The 23,332-nt window shown below is 57.1% G+C and overlaps 2 protein-coding genes across 9 annotated transcripts in view; both read right to left on the reverse strand.

Moving 5' to 3' along the window:
* Positions 1–9,528, reverse strand: part of ANKRD23 (ankyrin repeat domain 23) — a 30,538-nt gene extending 21,010 nt beyond the window's left edge. For 2 of the 4 annotated variants that reach the window (XM_063648472.1, XM_063648469.1), the window contains exons 1-2: positions 9,363–9,476; positions 2,674–2,949 (exon numbers count right to left, since the gene is read on the reverse strand). Coding sequence is in view for 1 of the 4 variants with exons in the window: in XM_063648471.1 (XP_063504541.1) it covers positions 9,363–9,437 (75 nt within the window). In the remaining 3 variants the exon portion in view is untranslated. Of the gene's footprint in view, positions 1–2,673; positions 2,950–9,362 lie in introns of all 4 variants that reach the window. The other 2 variants (XM_063648471.1, XM_063648470.1) reach the window with 2 other exon arrangements.
* A 1,707-nt stretch (positions 9,529–11,235) lies between these two features.
* SEMA4C (semaphorin 4C) lies at positions 11,236–21,533 on the reverse strand. Of its 5 annotated transcripts, none has more exons than XM_054475911.2 (15): positions 21,405–21,533; positions 19,295–19,435; positions 17,791–17,939; positions 17,375–17,437; positions 17,174–17,272; positions 16,949–17,045; positions 16,712–16,828; positions 16,472–16,623; positions 16,213–16,388; positions 15,746–15,890; positions 15,434–15,656; positions 15,191–15,303; positions 13,234–13,391; positions 13,076–13,146; positions 11,236–12,952 (listed from the first exon to the last, which is right to left on the reverse strand). In XM_054475911.2, exons 2-15 carry the CDS (start codon positions 19,401–19,403, stop codon positions 12,123–12,125), a joined length of 2,502 nt encoding a protein of 833 aa, XP_054331886.1. In that variant the 5' UTR covers positions 19,404–19,435; positions 21,405–21,533; the 3' UTR covers positions 11,236–12,122. The 5 variants fall into 5 exon arrangements, with proteins under 5 accessions (XP_054331886.1, XP_054331888.1, XP_063504543.1 ...); XM_054475913.2 differs by having other exon boundaries at positions 19,295–19,440; positions 21,405–21,532; XM_063648473.1 differs by lacking the exon at positions 21,405–21,533 and adding an exon at positions 20,714–20,975.
* Between the last annotated feature and the right edge of the window lie 1,799 nt (positions 21,534–23,332).

Genomic DNA, 23,332 nt, shown 5'->3' on the forward strand with positions numbered 1-23,332 from the left:
ACAGGGAATTTCCAGGGGTATAGGAATTAGGAAAAGTTGAGTCCATGGCATACAGCTGGGCATATATCCAAGTGAGCTAACCATGTCTAGGGATCAGGAAAGGCTCTTGTGGGGTGTGATGTGTAAGCTGAGATCCAGAAGAAAGGGTAGAAACAAGCCACATAAAAAACGGGAGGGGAGAGGCACCCAGACAGGGGATAACTTGTTATATATGGCTCTGCGGGGACAGAGTAGTAGGTTCAAGAAAATTAAAATGGCTGGATGTGGTAGCTCATGCCTGTAATCCCAGCACTTGTGGGAGGATTGCTTGGGCCCAGGAGTCGAGACGATAGTGAGAAACCCTGTCTCTACTACTACTACTAATAATTCTAAAAGCCTGGGCAATGTGGTGAAGCTGTTTTTACAAAAATTAGCCAGGCATGGTGGCATGCACCTGTAGTCGTCCCAGCTACTTGGGAGGCTGAGGTAGGAGTATTGCTTGAGCCCGGGAGGTCGAGGCTACAAGTGAGCTGTGATCGTGCAAGTGTACTCCAGCCTGGGTGAAAAAGTGAGACCCTGTCTCAAAAATAAAATAAAATAAAATACATTAGCTGGTCATGATGGTGCAGGAATGTATAGTCCCAGCTACTCAGGAGGCTGAGGTGGGAGGATCACTCAAGCCCAGGAAGTCGGGGCTGCAGTGAGCTGTAATCATGCCACTGTACTCCAACCTGGGTGACAGAGTGAGACCCTGTCTCAAAAAAAAAAAAAGAGAGAAGAAAAAAGAAAAATTATTAGTAGGGCCTCTGAGTGTAAGAGACCAGGGGACAAGAGCTGAGGAGAAAACTGGAGGGGTGGGGAAAAAAGAAAAAAAAGAAAAAAAACAAAACAAAACTGGAGAAGGGGGCAGGAGCAAACCCCAGGAAACCTTCACAATAACTCATGGACCTGGAAAAAGCAAGCCTCAAGGACTCCAAGTGGGGGCGTAGCATGATCAGAACTGCTTTCAACCATCACTCTGGAGAAAATCAAAAGGGCAAGAGGGGACTAGATTTACACATGATTTACATACATATATGATTTATACACATATGCCACATATGCATAGACCGCCTCTCAAAGGTGCTTGCAAACTCAGTAAAGTGGCCGAGCAGGGTAGCTCACACCCATAATCTCAGCACTTAGGGAGGCAGAGGCAGGAGGATCAATTCAGCCCAGGAGTTTGAGACCAGCCTGGGCAACACATTGAGACCCCATTCCCCACAAAAAAGGAAAAGCAATCGGTAAAGTGAATGCCTCAAAGGACAGGCCTAGAAGGCTGAGGGATGAGGAGCTGGGTGGGAGGGAAACTCGCTTTCATGGCATGCCCTTGTAGACTCTTCAGATTGTTTACCATGTGCATATATTTCCAGCTAGAAAGAGTTTAATTAAATGATCACTCAGGCTAACATACAGCAAGTGGACTACAGGGACAGGCAAGAGTATGTATAAGTTTCAGAAAACTATATGGAAAAGGCTTCATGACATGTCTCTAAGGGAAAGGAAACTAAAGTGCCACTCTACATTTTAATTTACACGCTCAGAAAAAAGGCTGGAGAATTAGCCATTAGTCCTAAAGTGATGACAGGTGAGCAAGGGGATTACAAATGATTTTAATTGTCTTCTCTCTGATTTCCTGTTTTCCCCATGTTCTACATGAACATGCTATAACTTTAAAAATAAGGAAACGACATTTTTGGAAGGGGGAATGGGCCCACCTTATGCAGACTGGTCATGCCGTCGTCATCCACCACCCTGGGGTTGGACCCATGTGATAGCAGGAGCCGTGCGATTTCAGTGTGCCCGCAGTAGCTGGCTCGGTGCAGAGCCGTGGCACCCCCGTGGGTCTGCGCATCACACTTAGCTCCGCTTTCCAGCAGGAACTGGCACACAGCGTAGTGCCCATTGCGGCTGGCATAGTGCTGCAGGGAACAGAGACCGAGGTCAGATGGGAGAAGCCAGGCAGGCGACAAGGGTGGTGGAGAGGTGAGAGCATGGCCCCCCTGCAGCAAGGGGCCTGGAATCATCTCAGGTGCCAACCCCAGCAGTCGTGTGACCTGGGCAAGCTTCTGCATGACTAACTTGAGTTTGTTCAACTGAAAAATGGGGAAAATGATCATTCGTATCTCACAGAATTGTTACGAAAATAAACCTAAATCATCGGCTGGGCACAGTGGCTCACGCCTGTAATCCCAGCACTTTGGGAGGCCGAGGCAGGCGGATCACCTGAAGTCAGGAGTTCGAGACCAGCCTGGTCAACATGGTGAAACCCCATCTCTACTAAGAATACAAAAATTAGCTGGGTGTGGTGGCGCATGCCTGTAGTCTCAGCTACTCGGGAGGCTGAAGCAGGAGAATCGCTTGAACCTGGGAGGCGGAGGTTGCAGTGAGCTGAGATCGCATCACTGCACTCCAGCCTGGGTAACAGAGCAAGACTTCATCTCAAAACAAAACAAAACCTAAATTATTGATGTAAAGCTCTCACACTAATTTAAAAAATCCAGTTTCATATGATGCTTAAAAAGAGAAATTTTGCTGGAAGAGAAGAAAGGGAGGGAGGAGGTAAAAGGTAACCATCAATCCCCCTCCTCAGAGAGCAGGTGTATCCTGAGTTAACGCTTCTGTCTCCTGACCCTGTGCTCCTCCCTAGCTCACCAGCGCAGTGTAGCCGGCCGAGTCCGGCTGACTTGGGTCCTCGGCCTTCTGGATTAAATGCTTCACTCGGCCCAGGTCTCCATTCAGGGCTGCCGACCAGATTCCTGCAGAAAGGCAACCAAAGGACTGAATGATGCTGAATGGCAGTTTCAGTGCTCGCTTTGCCTCTTGACCTCAGTTTTCTTGTCTATAAAGTGGAGAATATTCATTCCTTCAACAAATATCAACCGAGCACCTCCTCTGTGTCAAGGTTTGTTCTGAATGCTGGTGACTTAGCTGTGAACAAGACAGACAGGGGCGCATCTCATCAGGACAGTAGAACTGGGCGGACACAGACATCTCCATCCCACTTCAAACAGAGAAGTGCTGGATGAAGTAATGTTTAAAATGTTTGGATCTAGAGTGAAATTCGGGCTGCGATTACAGGTGCCCACCACCATGCCCGGCAAATTTTTCTATTTTTAGTAGAGACAGGGTTTCACCATGTTGGTCAGGCTGGTCTTGAACTCCTGACCTCAAGTGATCCATCTGCCTTGGCCTCTCAAAGTGCTGGGATTACAGGCGTGAGCCACCGTGCCCAGCCAGAAACAACTTTTAAAAAATATAATGATGCCTCCAGAAGCCTTCCAAGGCAGGGTGACAATCTCCCACAGAACAGGATCTCCCTGGTGAGCACAAAGACTGAAAGTTGCAAAACAAGAAGCAATCTGCTGTCCTAAGAGACAATCAGCAAATATAGGTGAGATGAGGGGAGTTCGGGGAGTTCAGGGTGGCATGGCCACAGACCACAACTAGCAAATACAAGTGGGAACACGCATGCCTCCAAAGTGAGCCATTATTGCACAATCCAAAAAAGACCTTAAAACAACAACATTGAAGGTGTTCACAGAGACAAAGGGATAGAATCCACAAATGAACAGAACATTAGGAAAAACAAAACAGCCAGATCTGAAACAGGAAAGCTGATAAATTAAAAAACAGACTCATTGAAACAAAACAACAACAATAGATGGATCAAAGAGTACTGCAGACCTAGTCAAAGAGAATTAGTGATTTGGAATTCACCCAAAATGTAGTACAAAATGATAAATAGAAAAATATTGGCCGGGCGCAGTGGCTCACGCCTGTAATCCCAGCACTTTGGGAGGCCGAGGCGGGTGGATCACGAGGTCAGGAGACCGAGACCATCCTGGCTAACACAGTAAAACCCCGTCTCTACTAAAAATACAAAAATTATCCAGGCCTGGTGGCGGGCGCCTGTAGTCCCAGCTACTCGGGAGGCTGAGGCAGGAGAAGCGCGTGAACCCGGGAGGCGGAGGTTGCCGTGAGCCGAGATCGCGCCACTGCACTCCAGCCTGGGCGACACAGCGAGACTCTGTCTCAAAAAAAAAAAAAGATATCTATATTCTCGCTCTGTCGCCCAGGCTGGAGTGCAGTGGTGCGATCTCGGCTCACGGCAACCTCCGCCTCCCGGGTTCACGCGATTCTCCTGCCTCAGCCTCCCGAGTAGCTGGGACTACAGGCGCCCGCCACCAGGCCTGGATAATTTTTGTATTTTTAGTAGAGACGGGGTTTTACTGTGTTAGCCAGGATGGTCTCGGTCTCCTGACCTCGTGATCCACCCGCCTCGGCCTCCCAAAGTGCTGGGATTACAGGCGTGAGCCAGCACACCCGGCCAGTGAATGATATTTTTAATGTGCCACTAAATTTGGTTTGATACTATTTTTACTGAGGATTTTTGTATCTATGTTCATTAGAGATATTGGCCTATGGGTTTTTTTGTTGTGTTACAGAAAAATATTAAAGAGTGGTAAAGAAACATGGAAGACAATGTACCAACATATGTCTAATAGAAGTTCAAAAAAGGCTGGGCACGGTGGCTCATGCCTGTAATCCTGGCACTTTGGGAGGCCGAAGCGGGCAGATCACTTGAGGTCAGGAGTTCAAGACAAGCCTGGCGAACATGGTAAAACCCTGTCTCTACTAAATATGCAAAAAATTACCCGGGCGTGGTGGTGGGTGCCTGTAATCCCAGCTACTTGGGAGGCTGAGGCAGGAGAACTGCTTGAACCCAGGAGGCAGTGGTGGTTTTTTCTGAGACTCCATCTCAAAAAAAAAAATGTTCAAAAAAAAAGAGAGAGGGGAACTGGATACAGTGGGAGAAGAAGCACAATAAATACAGGCACAATAAAATGGGAGGGACAATAAACCCAGAAAGATGATATGACTTAAAAAAAATCCACACAACAGGCTGGGCATGGTGGCTCATGCCTATCATCTCAGCATTTTGGAAAGCTGAGGAAGGAGGATCGCTTGAGACCAGGAATCCAAGACCAGCCTAAGCAACATAGGGAGGCCTTGTCTCTACAAAAAAATTAAAAATAAAAAAAGCCCACAAAACAAAATAGATAAGGATCATTTCCACGTGTAGGAAATAGATAATAAATGAGTAAGCAAACAAAATAACGTAAGATTATAAAGGCTGGGCACGGTGGCTCACACCTGTAAATCCCAGCGCTTTGGGAGGCCAAGGTGGGCGGATCACCTGAGGTCGGGAGTTTGAGACCAGCCTGGCCAACATGGTGAAACCCCGTCTCTACTAAAAATACGAAATTAGCCAGGCATGGTGGCTGGCACCTGTAATCTCAGCTACTGGGGAGGCCGAGGGAGGAGAATCACCTGAACCTGGGAGGCAGAGGTTGCAGTGAGCCGAGATTGCGCCACTGCACTCTAGCCTGGGTGACAAGAGCAAAACTCAGTCTCAAAAAAAAAAGTAAAAATTGGTTTTTTTTGCCCCTCCCCCTCCCCCTCTCCCCTTTCTTCGGTCTCCCTCTCCTTCTTTTTTCGGCCTCCCTCTGTTGCCGAAGCTGGACTGTGCTGCCGTGATCTTGGCTCTCTGCAACCTCCCTGCCTCGGGCTCCTGTGACTCCTGCCTTGGCCTGCCGGGTGCCTGGGATTGCAGGCGCGCGCCACCACGCCTGAATGGTTTTTGTGTTTTTGGTGGAGACAGGGTTTTGCCGTGTTGACCGGGCTGGTCTCCAGCTCCTGGCCTCGAGTGATCTGCCTGCCTCGGGCTCCCGAGGTGCTGGGATTGCAGACGGAGTCTCGCTCACTCAATGCTCAATGTTGCTCAGGCTGGAGGGCAGTGGCGTGATCTCGGCTCGCTACAACCTCCACCTACCGGCCTCCTGCCTTGGCCTCTTAAACTGCTACGATTACAGCCTCTGCCCCGCCGCCACCCCGTCTAGGAAGTGAGGAGCGTCTCTGCCTGGCCGCCCATCGTCTGGGATGTGAGGAGCCCCTCTGCCCAGCCGCCCCATCTGGGAAGTGAGGAGTGCCTCTGCCTGGCCGCCACCCCGTCTGGGAGGAAGTGAGGAGCGCCTCTGCCCGGCCGCCCCGTCTGGGAAGTGAGGAGCGCCTCCGCCCGGCCGCCCGGTCTGGGAAGTGAGGAGCGCCTCTGCCCGGCCGCCCCCTCTGGGAAGTGAGGAGCGCCTCTGCCCGGCTGCCCCCTCTGGGAGGTGAGGAGCGCCTCTGCCCGACCGCCCTGTCTGGGAGGTGAGGAGCGCCTCTGCCTGGCTGCCACCCGGCTGGGAGGAAGTGAGGAGCACCTCTGCCCGGCCGCCCCGTCTAGGAGGTGAGGAGTGTCTCTGCCCGGCCGCCCCTTCTGGGAAGTGAGGAGCGCCTCTGCCCAGCGGCCCCGTCTGGGAAGTGAGGAGCGCCTCTGCCCGGCCGCCCTGTCTGGGAGGTGTACCCAACAGCGACCATCGGGACAGCGACCATCGGGAGTGGGCCATGAGGACGATGACGGTTTTGTTGAAAAGAAGAGGGGGAAGTGTGGGGAAAGGAAAGAGAGATCAGATTGTTGCTCTGTCTGTGTAGAAAGAGGTGGGCATAGGAGACTCCATTTTGTTCTGACTAGGAGAAGTTCTTCTGCCTTGGGATGCTGTTGATCTATGGCCTTGCCCCCCAGCCCCGTGCTCTCTGAAACATGTGCTGTGTCAACTCAGGGTTAAATGGATTAAGGGCGGTGCAAGATGTGCTTTGTTAAACAGATGCTTGAAGGCAGCATGCTCTTTAAGAGTCATCACCACTCCCTAATCTCAAGTACCCAGGGGCACAAACACTGCAGAAGGCCGCAGGGACCTCTGCCTAGGAAAACCAGAGACCTTTGTTCATGTGTTTGTCTCCTGACCTTCTCTCCACTATTATCCTATGACCCTGCCATATCCCCCTCTCCTGAGAAACACCCAAGAATCATCAATAAATACTAAAAAAAAAAAAAAAAAAAAAAAAAAAAAAAAAAAAAAATTGTTTTTTTTTAATGTATTAAAGTTAATATTATTTGTAAGAGAGGTGATATTCCTATGTTAAGTCTTCCCAACCAAGAACATGTACCTTTTCTTTTGTTAAGGTAGTTTTTGTTTTTTGTTTTTACTTTAAAAATAAATTGTATTGCATATATATGAGTTTTACAACACGATGTTATGGGATACATATAGGTAGTAAAAGGGGTACTATAGGCTGGGCGCGAGGGTGGCTCACGCCTGTAATCCCAACACTGCGGGAGGCTGAGGCGGGCAGATCACAAGGTCAGGAGATCAAGACCATCGTGGCTGATATGGTGAAACCTCATCTCTACTAAAAATACAAAACAAAATTAGCCGGGCGTGGTGGCGGGCGCCTGTAGTCCCAGCTGCTTGGGAGGCTGAGGCAGGAGAATGGCGTGAACCTGGGAGGTGGAGTTGCAATGAGCCGAGATTGCGCCCCTGCAGCCTGGGGACAGAGCAAGACTCCAACTCAACAACAACAACAACAACAACAACAAAGGGTTACTATAGTGAAGCGGATTAACAAATCTCACGTAGTTTCTTTTATTGGTGACAACAGTAGCTAAAATTGGCTTATCAAATACACTCTTGCCATTAATGTTTTAAAGAATGTATTTGTTTGCACAAAAAAATGAGGAAATTGTTTGCGGTAAAAATTGTTTTTTATGAAAGCAAGATGCCAGGTGCGGTGGCTCATGCCTGTAATCCCAGCACTTTGGGAGGCCAAAGCGGGCGGATCATGAGGTCAGGAGTTCCGAGACCAGCCTGACCAATATGGTGAAACCCCGGTCTCTACTAAAAATACAAAAACTAGCCGGCTGTGGTGGTACGCGCCTGTAATCCCAGCTACTCAGGAGAATAGGAGAATCACTTGAACCCAGAAGGCGGAGGTTGCAGTGAGCCGAGATTGCGCTACTGAACCCCAGCCTGGACAAAAGGGGGAGACTCCGTCTCAAAAAAAAACCAAAAAACCAAGATGATGGGTACATCAGAGTAACTGGCCTAACTTTGGATAAGGCAATGTTTACTTCTTAACAGCACAATTGACACTTATGGGCCGGATGATTATTGTAGCGAGCTGTCCTGTGCATTGTACCATGTATACAGCATCTCGTCTCTACCTACTACACGCCTGTAGCACCCTCCCGATTGTGACAACCCAAAATGTCTCCAGATATTCCCAAAGTCCCTTAAAGGGCAGAACTGCCCCCAGTTGAGAACTGGGGTGTTTAGGGAGGGTCTCTGAGGAGATGACATTGGAGCTGGGATCTGAAGAAAAGCATCAGCTAGCTTAACGGTTGTAGGAAGTTCATTCTAAGGAGGTGGGACAGCAAGTCCAACGGCCTTAACTCAGGAAAAGGTCTTGCACATTTGAGACACCAAAACAAGACCAGTGTGGCTGCGGCGTAGTGACTGGGAGAAGAAAAGCATGAGAAATAAAATGAGGAGAAGTAGAGCCGGCAGGGGTGGGTCTACAGAGCTTTGTAGGCCATAACAGGGAATGATGTGATTTCTAATTTTCAAAAAGCCGCTCCGGCTGCTATGTGAGAGTAGAAAACCCTGTAGGAAGGTAACCGTGGAAGCGGAAAGACCCTCTGAGGCAACCACTTCAGCAGTGCAGAGGACAGCGGTAGGAGGGGCGGAGGGAAGTAGGCAGGTGCCAGAACCATGGTAAAGGAAGAGTTCCATGAGAATGCTTACACAGCAGTGGCAATCGAGGGCTGCATCCACAAGGGCAGATGACACAGCACAGTAGCACAGTGGTTCCCAATACTCACAAGAAGCACCTTGGTTTCCCGCCTTCCTCTGTTGCTATTGGCACCGTAATCTCCGTATAATCTGGGTCAAACGTGTTACCTCTCTGGGTCCCACAGATGAGATACTGTGCCCTGCCTCGAAGGCTGCCCGTGCGAAGCTCTTGCCATCTTTAAAGCATGCAGGCTGCCTGGCACCCGGGGCCAAACAAGGGCCACTGCTCTCCTTCACCGCGCAGCCCCCAGGCCTGCAGCTCCATGCCCCTAAGGTTGGGTGCAATGCCCCAGGTGCAGATTCTGCTCCCCGGGCCCTCTCTCCGACACCTGAGCAGGCTTGTGTCTCCCAGGGGAGGTCGTCCCCCGCTACTCGGGAGGGTTACGGAAACCAGTGCCTCGGCTTACTCGCCGCCCGCGGGACAGGGTCTCCTGGCCGAGCTCGTGCGGGGCCCTGGCAGGCTCTCAGTACGCGGGAACCGCGAATCTCGCCCGCCCTCCCGCACCAGGCCCCAGGCTCTCGGGACCCAGTTCACCCGCCTCTCCTTGGCCCCACGCCGCCTCCTTGGGCCGGGGCCTGGGGAGAGCCACCAGGGCCGCGCGGCCGCCTCACCCCTCTCGAAGTCCATCTCCTCCAGCGTCTGCTGTACGCCGAGTACCGCGCTGGGATGCGAGCAGCAGGGCCCATCCTCGCAGGGCCGCGGCGTCGCCATCCCAGCCCCGGCGCCAGCCGAACCGCCCCGGGTCTCAGGCTCGGCCTCGGCGGGAGGGGCGGACGCAGGGCCCGCCCCGCGTCCGGGATCTGGCCGCTCGGCGTCGGCGGCTGTCGTCCTAGTCCCGCCTCCCCGCCAAAGCCGACCAATCAAACCCTAGGCCTTAGCTCGAGAACCAATTGCAGCGGTAGGGCGGGGATTGTTGCGCCCGGCCATGCCCCGAGGCCGCCGCGCGAGGGCGTCCAAGGCTAAGCAGAGGACTGAGGCGCTGGGTTCCGGGAGCCGCGCGCAGCTGGAGGGCCGCAGGGCCCGCCTGGCCTTGCAGGCTGTGGGGATGAGGCGGCTGGGTCCGGTCGGGAGCTTTCCCGTTACCTTCGCCATGACCCAGCCCTCCAGCCACCTGGCAGGCTCCTCTCTTTACCGCCCCTAGTCCCGCCGGGCTCCTAGGGCAGGGAGGCGCCACGCACTCCACGGTCTTTTTTTTTTTTTTTTTTTTTTGAGATGGAGTCTCGCTGTCACCCAGACTTGTGTGCAGTGGTGCGATCTCGGATCACTGCAACCTCCGCCTCCCGGGTTCAAGCGATTCTCCTGCGTCAGACTCCTGAGTAGCTGGGACCACAGGCGCCCGCCACCACGCCCAGCTAATTTTTTGTATTTTTTAGTAGAGACGGGGTTTCGCCAGGATGGTCTCGATCTTTTGACCTCGTGATCCGCTCTCGCCTTGGCCTCCCAAAGTGCTGGGATTACAGGCGTGAGCCATCGGGCCGGGGCGCGCTCCACGGTCTTTACCCCCTTTTCCTGGCACCACCCCGGACCAAGGCCGACCGCCCCCGGGGCAGCGGCAAAGTGACGGCTGGAAAGGCCTCGAGATGCCCCTCCCCGTACCCTGCTCTTCCTTACAAGTCCAGCAAAGGGCAGGTGGCCACAACTTGTCCTGCTTGTAGCTCCACCTCAGGGCAGGGGCAGGGCCTTGGTTTGTGCAGAACCCCCTGGCCCCACAGTGGGCGCTGAGTTTACGGAATCGGTCTTCATGATCAAAACCCTCCGGGCGGCCGTCTGCGGACCGTGCACCCGCGCAGCGTGCTCCTCAGCGGACCCCAGCCTTCTCAATTCCCAGTTAAAACCCAGGCAGCTGCCTGCTCAAGCCACGATCAAGTGTACTGGGGAAACCTCACTTCCACCGCCTGATCGGCTTAGAAAGAGTGCATGAACGACAGAATGCAGGTTGGGTTCTGTGCCAGTCCCTCTCCAAGACAGTGGTCTGGTGCACACTGGGTGTAAACTCCTTCCCCCCCTAGTTGGGGCACTGAAGACCCTAGCATTCCTGGTGGGTAGAGGGCTGGAAGTCATTTCTCCTCGCCTAAGCTGGTGGAGAACCCCATCCTCACACAAACAACGATCTCATCTCCACAACCTTCCACTCCTTTGGCCCCTCATTCCCACTACCCGTCCTGAGTTCTGGGAAGGCACCCCCCCTCCCACTCCGCTTCTCCCCTGGACTCCCAGTGCCCTGACTTCTCCTTCTGGCCAGAAGCCAAGGCTGGCTCCCAAAGGGCTGTGGCCATGGTCTCGTTCCCAGCCCCGCAGCCATCACTGTGGGAAAACACTAGAGCTGGGCTGTCCCCTCCCACAGGCAGGCAGGGACCACAAACATTGTGGCTGCCCTGGGATTGCAGGGAAGGCCCAGTCCAGCCTCCCTCCACCCAGAGAGCCTTCCCTCCTGGTACCCAGAAGGGCTTTAGCCCAAACATCTTAGCCCCATCAGAGCAGTCATTTCATTTTCTCCATTTTATTTGTCAATATAAAAATACTCAAATATTTACAACAAATAAATACGCGGGGACACAATAAGTTACACCGTTAGGAGCCTTCCTCCTAGGGCTGGAAGAGAGTATGCCATTGTCCACAACAGGCCCACCCTCTCTCCCTTCTCTCCCCTCACACAGCCTTTCCCAGCCCTGTACAGGAAGAAGGCAACTATAAAATACCACTGAACCCCGGGGCCAAGTGGGAGGCCCCACCCACCCTTCCCCCAAAACACACAGGAGGCTCCATCTCCCTCCCCCCACCCTGAAAACATTCACAGCCCTAGGAGCAGGACTAGGCCCACCCCGAGCCCTGCACTCCCCCTGAAGGGGCACAGCACCCTGTCCACCCCACCCCCATATGTACATCGCTGCCCGACACTCGGGACAGTGGGGGTTGGAGAGACAAAGTGATACGACCCCTTCCCCTTCATAGCTCCAATGACTCACCAGGACGACCCAGGCCAAGGGAAGACTTGACAGAAACAGGAAGGCTATGCCACAAGCGCACACGCGCGTGCACACACACATACACACACACACAAACACACGTGCAAATACAAACACACACATCTTGAAACTTCTGCCTTTAAAAGTTTTGGCAGCTGGGGTCCCGCGTGTCTGTGATTCACAGAGAGGAGGAAGATGCCTTCTGCGAGGCTGGTGCCCTGGTGAGCCACTCCAAGTGGCAGTGCCCGTGCTGAGCAGAGCAGGTCCTCATGGCCGGGTGGGTGCTGGGCAGTATCTGTCCCAGACAGAGCAGGTGCCCGTGCCATGTCCCTGAGGTAGCTGGTGCCTGTGCAAAAGTAGGAGCTATACCTCCCACGCTTCCCGCCGACGCGGTGGGGGTTCCCCTCATACTGATGACTCCTCGGGGTTGGAGTCGGGCAGTGGCTGGCGTTGCTGCAGTTTGCGTCTCAGTTCATCCGCGAGCTCAGGCAGGGGGTGCCCGAGCCCTCCCCGGTCCTCCCCTCCTAGTTGTAAGCGCACGTAACCATTGGCATTTGAGTTCCGCCCACCCCCCAAGTGAAGCCGAGTTGGAGAAGGCAGAGGCTGGCCTGGGATGCCTGGAGGTGGCGAAGGGGGCCCCCCGCCGGGCTGGCACCGGGCATGCCCAGGTACTATCTTAAGGGAGCCATCTGAATAGTAGTAGCCGACAGGATCCCAAAGTTTCTCATCTGGTTCAGGACAGGGCCGGAAGGGGGGACTGGTGGGCTCCTTGGGCAGCTCCAGGGGGTACACCAAGGTCCTCTCAGTAGCCTTGGCCCCTTTCTCTAGCTCTTCCCGCAGCCGCCGGCGCAATGACAGCACCAGCAGCAGCAGCACCAGGCACACGGCCCCCAGGGCCACCACCGCCAGCCACACCAGCCCCAGGTTTTCCAGGGGGGCCCGGGCTTCCAAGGTCACCGACGGGCCTGCCACGACAGCCACAAGGTAGCCTTCAGCAGCCAGCCGCGCCCCCTGCTCCTCTGAAAAGCAGTGATAGGCCCCGGCGTGGCGGGGCTGGGCGGCCATCACAACCAGGGCCTGGAGCCGGGCATCGTAGAGGAAGGACCCGGGCTGTTCCGCAGGCAGGTCCCGGCCCCCAAAGGTCCAGCGGGCATGGGCCAAGTTGGAGGAGAGGTGGCAGGGCAGCACCAGGTCTGTGCCCGCCACCACCGTGATGTTTTTGGGAGTGGGCCTGACTGTAGTGGCAGAGAAAAGAGAGTGCATGTTAGTGCAGGAAAGCAGGGCTGGGGAAGAGGAGAACAGAAACTCCAGCTCTGGTCCAGGGCTCAGCCTGATGCGAGGGGAATGAAAAAGCTCACCTTTCTTACCGCCACGGAGGTTGCAGATGCCTGAAGTGTCCGAGATCATCACATGCTGGATCAGTAGAGATCTGGTAGGGGATGTAGGGTACATCAGCAGCCTGGCTCCAACCACCCTGAGTCCCTGGAGGTCCTGGCCTATGTAGAGCCCAACTCACCCAGAGTGGCCACCCACGGCCACACAGCGGCTGGTGTTGACGCTCCAGGCGCAATAGGGGTCCCGGGCGAGGACACAGTCTGCACAGGAGCGATACTTCATGCAGTCGGCCACGGGCAGCTGCACCAGCTGAGAATGGGAGCCGGCAAAGAGCAGCTTCTGCGAGAGAAGCGGGGTGCAGGAGGGGGGTCAGCCAGGGCCACACCACGGGAGGGGCGGCCGGACCAGAACGCAGCACGGGGACAGCTTGGACTCCTGCAGGGGGCACAGGACGGGGCGCCAGAAGGAGGAACAAGGGAACAAGGCAGAGCTGTAGTGCTGAAAAGGGAACTCTAAGAACCGCAGAACTCAGAGGGCTTACACAGGCCAGGTGCAATCCTAAGCCCCTTATAGACGTGACCTTATTAGAAAGGGATGATGGGGCTGTGAGGCCAAAAAGTATAATCACACACACTCACACACACATAGTGCAGGAAATACATTTCTCTCAAGGCCCATCAGCCCTCACAACAGCAGCAGCATAACATGTTTTCCTGTTTCAACGGTGGATGCCAATCTGTGTGTTTATTCAACCACACACTTTCTTTCTGCCATTATTCCATGTTCTAGGGGACAATTTTGAGTCATAATAGCTGGTAAAAGGCAAACAAATCAAAGTTCAGGAGGTGTAGCAAATATGCCACAAGAGTATTGCACAAGGCAACTAGGCACAGCAGGTCATGCCTGGAATCCCAGCACTTTGGGAGGCTGAGGTGGGCAAATCACTTGAGGTTAGGAGTTCAAGACCAGCCTGGCCAACATGGTAAAACCTTGTCTCTACTAAAAATACAAAAATTAGCTGGCTGGCCAGGCGCAGTGGCTCATGCCTGTAATCCCAGCACTTTGGGAGGCCGAGGCGGGCGGATCACGAGGTCAGGAGATTGAGACTATCCTGGCTAACACGGTGAAACCCCGTCTCTACTAAAAATACAAAAAATTAGCTGGCGTGGTGGTGGGAGCCTGTAGTCCCAGCTACCTGGAAGGCTGAGGCAGGAGAATGGCGTGAACCCGCGAGGCAGAGCTTGCAGTGAGCCAAGATTGCACCACTGCACTCCAGCCTGGGTGACAGAGCGAGACTCCGTCTCAAAAAAAAAAAAAATAATTAGCTGGGCATGGTGGCACGTGCCTGTAGTCCCAGTTACTTGGGAGGCTGAGGCAGAATTGCTTGAACCCGGGAGGTGGAGGTTGCAGTGAGCTGAGATCATGCCACCGCACTCCAGCCTGGGCGACAGAGTGAGATTCCATCTCAAAGAACACAAAAACAAAAACAAAAAACCTTTAGCTGGGCATAGTGGCAGGCACTTGTAATCCCAGCTACTCAGGAGGCTGAAGCATGAGAATAGCTTCAACCTGGGAGGTGGCGGTGGCAGTGAGCTGAGATCGCATCACTGCACTCCAGCCTGGGTGACAGAGTGAGACTCCATCTCAAAAAAAAACCAAAAAGAGTATTGCACAAGGGTATAATGCAAGCACTTCAGGGAAATAGTCACGGAAATGGAGGGCTGGGACCAGAGAGCAACTGGGGGCTGGAAGGAAACCACCACGGTGAGGGCATCATAAACATCTCACAGCCTGGGAGGTCTGATCACAGGGGCATGGTCAGGGAAACCAGAGCCAGAACCACAGCACAGCTTGGAGGGTCTGAAAGAAACATGGGAGCAGTTGCCAAGGCTTGATGCTGAGAGCACAGCCCCGTGACCTGGCTATATATAATGGCCCTGTGCAGTGCAGATTCCATTCTGTTTTCATTCTCGTTCCAGGAACCCACCCCAAGTTAGGTAAGGTGTGCATCCATATGTGTGTGTGTTCCTAACTCTGCACTGGCCAAGCACATAGGCCCAACTGGGAGAAGCAGCCAGACAGAGAGAGCGAGATGGGATAGTGCTGGGGACAGTGGCAGATAGGACCCAACTTACTACCTTGCTCTGAGACAGCACCAGGCTTCTCATGGGCTCCTGGTCAAACAGCTGCAGCTCCTCAATCAGGTGAACCCAGGGCCCCAGGCTCACGGCCTTGAGCAGCCAGCCGTCTCCTGGGGGGTGCAGAGGAGAAGGTGTAAATGAGAGGGCACAAGGCCGTGAGGCAGCTCCAAATCTCCCTGCCCTGGGCACATGGGCGTCTGCCCAGCCTTGAGCAGCATGCCTGCATACCCAAGCACCCACCTGTGCCAATGAACAGCACTGTATAGGTGGCTCCATCAAGTCCTGTAACCCGGTCGGCCACCAGGTGGGTGAAGTTGGTGCCCTTCTTCACGAGCAGGGGGCGGCTCCACCGAGGCCCCACCTGCTCCTCCATCAGCGGGTGCTTCTTGACGAAGTTGAGGATGTTGTCGGGTAGCTCCAGGGAGCTGGTGTAGCCATGGCGCCGATGCCAGTTGTTAATGCACTGGGGGCAGGATGTGGGGGGCAGGCCATCAGCAGGGTGGGATGGCACCGCAGCTGGGTGGGGAGATGCATCCCTGCCTTAGCACTCACCGAGCCAGGCCGAGGGCTGGGTACAGGGTCGGTGTAGCGGTCCCACTTCTGGGCTTCCTCATGGTACTCCTTATAGGGGCCCTCAAACACCCGCTGGATCTCTTCCAACTGGTACTCACAGACGGCCGACAGGTACATGTCACCCCTGTCACAGCGAGAGGGAGCCCAGGGTCAGGTACCCACCTTATCTCTTCCCACCCCAGCTAAGGACAAGCAGCAGGAAGGCAGGGCCCGGCACAAACTGGCCATGGGTACCAGAATGCCCTGGCAGCTCAAGTGCCACCTGGCATGGGGCCCTGCCCCTTCACAGGCAGCTCTGAAAGGGGCAGGTGCCAGCATTCTCCTTGGCTTCTGGACACCTGGCTTCCGGGACTGTCTCTGAGGCCCGGTCCAGGCTCCCACCCATGTACCGTCCCTGACCTGAACCCTAGCTCCTCCCCACTCTGTGGGAGCCCTGGCCAACTCACCACTGTGCTTGAAAAACCCCAAAGAAGGTGGTGTTGTGCCAGGAGGTGTCCTGCAGGGTGTGCATCGCCTGCAGCTGGTTGAAGTAGAGCTGCCAGTTCGGGGCAGAGCACGCCAGCCGCGCCTTCAGGAACGTGGTCCACTTCTTCTGCAGGGTCCGTGCGCCCCCCATATCGCCCTGGCAGACGGCAAGGGGACACTACCGGTCAGCCCCGCTGGGCCAGCAGGGCTCCCAGGGCCCACCGCTGTGAGACTCGGTACCTTGCAGACGCGGGCCACACGAGCCACCACCTGCTCGGCATAGCAGTCGGACTCCACTGCCCGCTCCCTGAAGAAGAAGTAGACCTTGTCGTCGTCCCCCGTGAAGCTGCCCACACTCTCAGGTACATAGGCAGAGCCTACAAAGTGAGGTTCTGTGGGAAGGGGAGGAGGTCAGCAGGGAGGGGCTGGCCCCCGGGGGGCCTCCCACCCATGGCTCCCACAGGCCCCCCGGGGGCTCACCATTGAGCCAAAAGGCCAGGTACTCTGTCTTCATGGAGTGGTGGGGCCCCATGTTACGCAGGATAATGGGTTCCGTGCCCAGGAAGTTGTTGAGTGTGGCCGAGTACAGCTCACCATCTATGGGAGACAGAGGTCAGCTAGGCCACACATGAGGTATGGACACATCCGGCCAACACAGCCCCAAGTGGAACCAAGCCCAAAGGACTCACCCAGCCTGCATGGGGGGCAGCCACTCACCCACAAGAAGGCCAGCGTGGCCCTTAGCTGGGTCATAGGGACACTTGCCCTTCCCATCTTCAAACTCTCCACGCTCCAAAGTGAAGGTGAGCATGTTCTAGGGACAGAGACAGAGGTGATGAGGAGATGCTTAAGGGCAGGGCCCTATGGGCCACATCCACGAGTCCAGAGAAGGGTGAGGAGGGTGGGGGGCTGGGGACACCGAGGTAGGAGGGCAGCACTCACGACGTAGGTGCACTTGGGCTGGAAGGCGTAGGTGCCACAGACGTACAGGTGGGAGGCATTGTAGGGCTGCAGGAAGCGGATGAAGTTGAAGCACTCGGTCTGGGGGCAGAAAGATGTCCGGTTAGTGAGAGTGCGAGGGCCAGAATGGGAGGAGATGTCCTGGGGCGAAGGCAGCACCAGGAGCAGCGTCCAAGCACCCACCTGGTTGTTCTTCCCTTTCTGGATACACTCAGTCTTCTTCTCCACGGGGGCCTCCCAGGAGATCTGGGGAAAGGGAAGGGGACGTCAGCCATGTTACAGGTACGGACTGAGCACGTGTCACAAGCACAGCCTGCAGCAGCAACACAGGGACGCCCAGTGCAGAGGCATGGTCCCTATTCTCTGGGGGCTTCCTTCAGTACAGAATGGAAGCCCCAAACCACCCCACTACACAGAATTCAGTAAGTGCCAGAGAGGAGAGGAATGCCGCATGCTGACCCCAACCAGAGGGCAGGCCCCGGATGCCCAGCAGCACTTCTGTGGGGGCAGCCAGGCTGAGGGACCACCTGGCCAAGCACAGCCCCTCTGGGCCTTGCCCTCTGGCAGGCCCGACTGCCTCCCGCTGCCCCACCTCTCACCGCTCCTTGCAGCTCCAAGGCCTCCATACTGAAGGCAAACAGGGCCTCTCGGGCCCCCACGTACAGCAGCCCAGTCTGCTCCGTCAGCGTCAGCGTCAGGAAGTCCTGGATGCCCGTCTGGGAGAACCGCCGTACTACCGTGGCCAGCTCTGCAGGGGTAAGCATGGCTGCTGATGGGCAGGACCCCTGGGGCTCGACAGCCCTCAGTCTTCCTCCACAAAAGCCAGCACCCCATGCCACAAGCAGATGCCAGCCAAACCCCCTGATTGGCAATAAAGGACACTTTTGAAACAGCCTTTGGCCCTGACAGCCCCACCCGGGCCTCCCTAGCCTTTCCCAGCCTGGGAGGAGGCAAATCCAGGCTGCTGGGAGGAAGGAAGGATATCTCAGCCACAGCTTCCGGCCAGAGGAAGCCATCAGACTGATGGCTCTTGCTCTCAGGGTCAATGGCACCTCCGGCCGCAGGGCTGGGCACCCCTACCCCACCCTCGCTTCCTTGGCGGCTGCTTCCTTCTTTGCCCTGCTGCCCACTGCCTCTATCAGAGTCCAGCAGGGCAGGAGGCACACACGGCTATGAGGACTCCCTGCCTCAGGAAACCCTTCACTCCAACAGGACCCCAATCCAGGCTGCCAGAGATGCGAGCACAGCAGGCCACTAGGACAGGTGGGGATGGCAGGAGGGGAGCTGGGCTGTGAGCCACGCCAAGGAGGTCTGGAGAAACCAGAGGCTCAGAGAGCAGAGATGGGGCTGGGGCCTGGGAAGTCTTGCTGCCACCCGGCATGCAGGGCACCCCGACATTTATACAGTCATGTGATTCCTACATCAGCTGCCAAATATGGCTGCCGACCTGTCCTCAGGGTCCCCCCAAACCAGCCTTAGTCTTTGCAGGCAACAATGGATCCAGACACAGACTGGCAAGGCAGGGCTTCACTGGCACCCGAGTGGAGCCTGTGGGAGGTGAGCTCATCCCAGGTCCCCAGAGCGCACGGCTGATACAAACACCTGACATCACCTTTCACACGGGTGTGTGCACAGGGGGCACTGCTGGGTCCCCGCTGTGCCCCGGCAACCATGCGAGCATGTGCACATACACACACACTTCCAGGGCCACCAGAGGGTATGATGTGTACAGGGCAGTAGGAGGTCTTAGGGGGGCCCTGGGGATCCAGGGGAGAGAGCCTCCAGTTTATATTTATTCCGGTTCCAGTTTCTCTTTAGGCTCCCAGCACCAGTGACAGTTCAAGAAGCGAGGCGTGGAGAGGGCGAGGCAGAAGGCTCTCCCTCGCACACCTGGGCAGGCAGTCTGGGGTGGGGAGTTGGACAGAGCTCCCCCAGAGGAGGCTAATCCCAGGTCCCAACCCGCACTGCCCGTTCGTGGTCCCTGGGGTCACTCGGGTTTCTTAGAAAGCTGTGCCACACACATGAGAATAAAGCCAGCACCCTATGGGGGCAACTCCTCAGCAGCCTGTCCCTGACTTCCTCCTCACCCCTCCAGGCACTCACCCCCAGAAGACACTGTTTTACGCGGCACAAGGTTCCACCACACCTCAGCCCCAATGCCCAGGCCCCACAGCCTTGCTGCCAGCAGCCAGACAGCCCAGTGTGGGGCCATGGCGCACGCCCCCGCTCTGAGCTTCAGGCCAGCTGTCCTGCCGAGGGAAAAGACATGGTCAGAAATCATAGCCAGAGAAAGCAAACCAGAGTGGCCCGCAGCAGGAAAGGCCACGGGACTCCTCATCAGGACTTCCAGGAGCCCCGGTGCCCTCCTTCCCCTTCTCTTTGGAGGTGGACCTAAGTCCCCACACTTGGCCTCTGCCTAAAAGACCACGGGTCTCCCTGGGAAGCGGGGAGGAGTTGAGTTGGCTGAAGGCTAAACAGGCTCCGGGAAGCCCTCCCTGGCCTCCAGACCCACCACTACCTCTGCGCAACAGGAAGTCATTTGAGAAATAAAAAAGGGACCCCCTCCCAACATACACACTCAGGCCTAAGAGGTTTGAGAGTTTCTTGAAAGAACCTCAGGCCACAGGCCTTGCAGCCACTGGGCCTCCGGACCCCGCCAACACCTAATTCTGGGAGGAAGACTCCTTAGGGCGACAAGGGCATGCGGTGGGTCAGGCGGTCGGGAAAACCCCACAGGGGGAACCTGGTGCGGCCGGCTGCGAGCGGAGGTCCCGGTCCCGGCCTGTCCCCTTCCCCAGCGCAGACAATAGCCCTGCAGAACCCCAAACCCCGTTCCACATCAGCAGGGCAGGAGTGGGAGAAGGGCCGGGAGCGAAGGGGCCCAGCTTCCCGAGGCCCCTTTGTTGCCCAAGAGGGAGGCAGGAAGTGGGTGGGATGGGCGTGGAAATGACCAGGGCCTCATCCTGTTCCTCGCACTGCCTCCTCCGAGATACCAGCCCTCTGGCGGAGGGGCGGTGGGGGGACCGAGCTCGGGTCGAGTCGGGGACTCCGGCGGCGCGGGCGGGCGACGGGGGGAGGTAGGGGCGGGGACGCGAGGGGGTTCCTCCCGGGCCGCTGGCAACGCGCCGCGCACGGCCGGCACCCGCTGCGCTCCCGCGACTCTGACGAACCTTTCCAACTCGGGGACTGCGCCCCAGGGACCCTGGCCTGGGCGGGCCAGCGGGATTGCCTTCCCCCGCTCCAGCCTTCCCGTGCCAGGGGCGGAGACGCAGAAGCTGGGGACCTGCTCACCCCCAAACAAAAGGTCCCCGCCAAGACCCCGTCCCGGGTCCCCCCCGGGTTCTCCCCTCCCCCAGCTCCAGGGATTTGAACGCAAACAAAGCGGCGGCGCGGGGAGCGTGGCGAGCCCGGCCTGCGGACGCCCCCTGTCGGCCCAGAGCCCCGGCGCGGGAGGGCGGGGGGCGGGGGCTGCGCCCCAGACCAGCCCCCCAAAACGCCCCCGGCCACATCTCGGCTCCTTACCCGAGGATCGGGCCGCACCCCGTGGCGTGCTCCGAGGATCCACCCGGCAGCCGTGCTCCCACCCGCAGCTCCCCCCAGGGCGAGGAAACGGGCAGCCGGGAGGAGGGGTTGGGGGGGAGGGGTGCGGGATCCAGGCGGGGCGCCCCACACCCTCGCCCACCCCGAGCGGCCAGCCGAGGACCGCGGCCCTCCCTGCAGGGCGAGCGCTCCAGCAGGGGACGGCGCGGCCCGGCTCGGCCCGGGGGCCTGGCTTTCCGGGACAACCCGCCTCCCCAGCAGAATGGGCGGGCGGGCGGGGGGGCCGCGGCAGGGAAATCCGATCCCACAACATCGGCCTCGATCCAAGCCCGCCCCAAACTTTCCATCGGGGGTGGGAGCGCCGAGGGCAGTCCAGGAGCCTGGCGAAGATCCCGGCCGCGGACCGGACCGCGCGAGGAACCCTCGCTGGCGCGCCCCTCCGGCCCCAGGGCTGCGGGGCTGCAGGCGCTGTGCGTCCCACTCCCGAGACCCTGCGAAGCAGCCGCGGGGGTCGCAGGAAGGATCCCCGCGTACAGCCGTCTCCGCCGCCGCGGCTCCCCGCGCCCCCGCCCCTGTCCCTCCCGCGTCCGGCAGCCCCTGCCCAAGCAAGGGGACAAAGCGGTGGCTCCGGGGCCCCGCGGCTCCAGCCTCACGCAAGCCCGGCCTCGCTCACCTATTGCGCGCAGCTCCAGTTCCCGGGCGCCGCCCTCGCGTTCGGCTCCGACTGCCGTCCGCCCCTGCCCCCGCGTCGCCGCCTGCCCGCGCTCGCCAGCCAGCCCTCCGCGGCCCCTCTGCCACCGTCCCTCCGTCCCCGCCCGGCTCCGCGCCCCTAGGCTCGGGCTCCCCGCGCCACCACGGCGGGCGCCGGCTCTTTCTCCAGCGCGGCCGCTGCTCTCCGCCCCCTTCCCCTTGACGTCAGCCTGGGGGGGGTCGAGCGGAGGCTGGGGGCGGGCCGCGAAGGCTCGCTCAGGAGGGGGCTGCGACCCGCAGCGACCTGTGGACTCGCCCGCTCTCCGCGTGGGGGCTCGGACCTCCGCCCCTCCGGGTGCCCGGACCTCAACCCCTCCGGGTGTCCAGCCGCCCCGGGGCTGGGAGTCGCGGGCTGCGCCACAGCGCCCGGAGGGAGGTGGGGCGGAGGAGGGACTCCGGGTATGGCCACGGGGGAATCACACTCACCCGATCTTTCTGAAGTGTCCCCCGAAGACCCCGGGCGGGCTGGGCTGGGGAGAGGGACTCCCGATGCTGCAGTTGCAGGAACGACCGCGGGCGAGCCACGTCGAGGCGAGTATCCGGGGGAGGCACGCTGGGGAAACCGAGGCGTCTTTTGGGGCGGACCAGAGGGGTCTGCCTTTTGGCCCCCAATTCTGCCTCTTTCTAGGCCCCGAGGACCACTGGTCCCTGCCCTCACGTCTGGAAAGGGCTTCACCAGCCAGGAAGACCCTTCAGTCAACAGAAAGGGCCTGCTCCTGCTTCTCACGCTTTGGGCAAAGCGCCTATCCCCAGAAAATGACTCCTGGTGCCACTGGAAGGCTGATTAACAAGTGGCATGAGCCCTACTGTTCAGATGAAAGAGGCTGGGGGGAGCCACGCTGCAGAACCACCGCCACCTTCAGAACCACCAGCCTCCGCCCACAGCCACTCCTAGAAGCAACTTGTAGCTCTGGCCTCATGGGCGGTGCAGCGTCTTTCCTGCCAGCTGGTCCTCTGAGCTGGGCAGGTGGTTAGAAGAGGTGGTCCTCATGGAGGACACCCCACGGGCACCTGGAGACAGATGCTACCTCCTGGCTAGGGGCAAAGTGCAGAGGTGAAGGGACTTGACGTCCTGAGGTTTGGAGGTAACTTTAAGCCAGGGTGCAGTCCTGGAGGGAAGGAACACTTCAGGCTGCATCAGCAGATCTGGATTATAAATCAGTCCGACAGCAGCTTTTGTTCTGGGTTAAAACTTGGCATCTGAAAAGTGGAGACCAGAAGAGTGGTGGAGATAATTGAGAAAAGCAGCCCAGTTTGGTTTCAGTAACAATCGGGTCTTTGCTGGTACACATAATGGCCCCTTCTCCCTTGCTGGCCAAAGCCACGTTTCCCAGCTCTTTTCCACTAGGAAAAAGAAAAAAAGCTGTGGCCTTGGAGATGCTGGAGATAATGACCATGGGGTGGGCAGGGAAGGCCTCCTGCTTCAGCTGACAAGGTGGAAGAAGATGTGTCACCCTCGTGTTTAGTTTATTCCCCGTATCTATTCAAGCAGGGGATAAACTGAGATGCAAGTGCCCTCACTTGTGTTCTGTGCTTTAGATTTTTGCAACTTGTCTTATTGTACATTTTCTTACTTATGACCACCCTTTAAAAAGTAAGTATTTGGGAGGCTGAGATGGGAGGATCACTTGACCCCAGGAGTTCAAGACCAGCCAGGGCAACATACTGAGACCCTGTCTCTACAAAAGAAATTATTATTTTTTTTTGAGACAGAGTCTCACTCTGTCACCCAGGCGGGAGTGCAGCAGCGCGATCTCGGCTCACTGCAACCTCCACCTCCTGGGTTCAAGCGATTCTCCTGCCTCAGCCTCCCAAGCAGCTGGGATTACAGGTGCCTGCCACCACACCCAG

Source organism: Pongo pygmaeus, chromosome 12, assembly GCF_028885625.2.
Source record: "Pongo pygmaeus isolate AG05252 chromosome 12, NHGRI_mPonPyg2-v2.0_pri, whole genome shotgun sequence".
NCBI classification, from domain to species: domain Eukaryota; kingdom Metazoa; phylum Chordata; class Mammalia; order Primates; family Hominidae; genus Pongo; species Pongo pygmaeus.

What these genes read in the sequence shown, in the direction of transcription:
- SEMA4C (XM_054475911.2), bottom strand. Translation starts at nt 19,403, where the DNA reads ATGGCCCCACACTGGGCTGTCTGGCTGCTGGCAGCAAGGCTGTGGGGC. An exon ending in CCTTGGAGCTGCAAGGAGCG is followed by an intron (nt 17,438 to 17,790) that starts GTGAGAGGTGGG and finishes CCCTTTCCCCAG; the next exon opens with ATCTCCTGGGAGGCCCCCGT. An exon ending in AGAAAGGGAAGAACAACCAG is followed by an intron (nt 17,273 to 17,374) that starts GTGGGTGCTTGG and finishes TTCTGCCCCCAG; the next exon opens with ACCGAGTGCTTCAACTTCAT.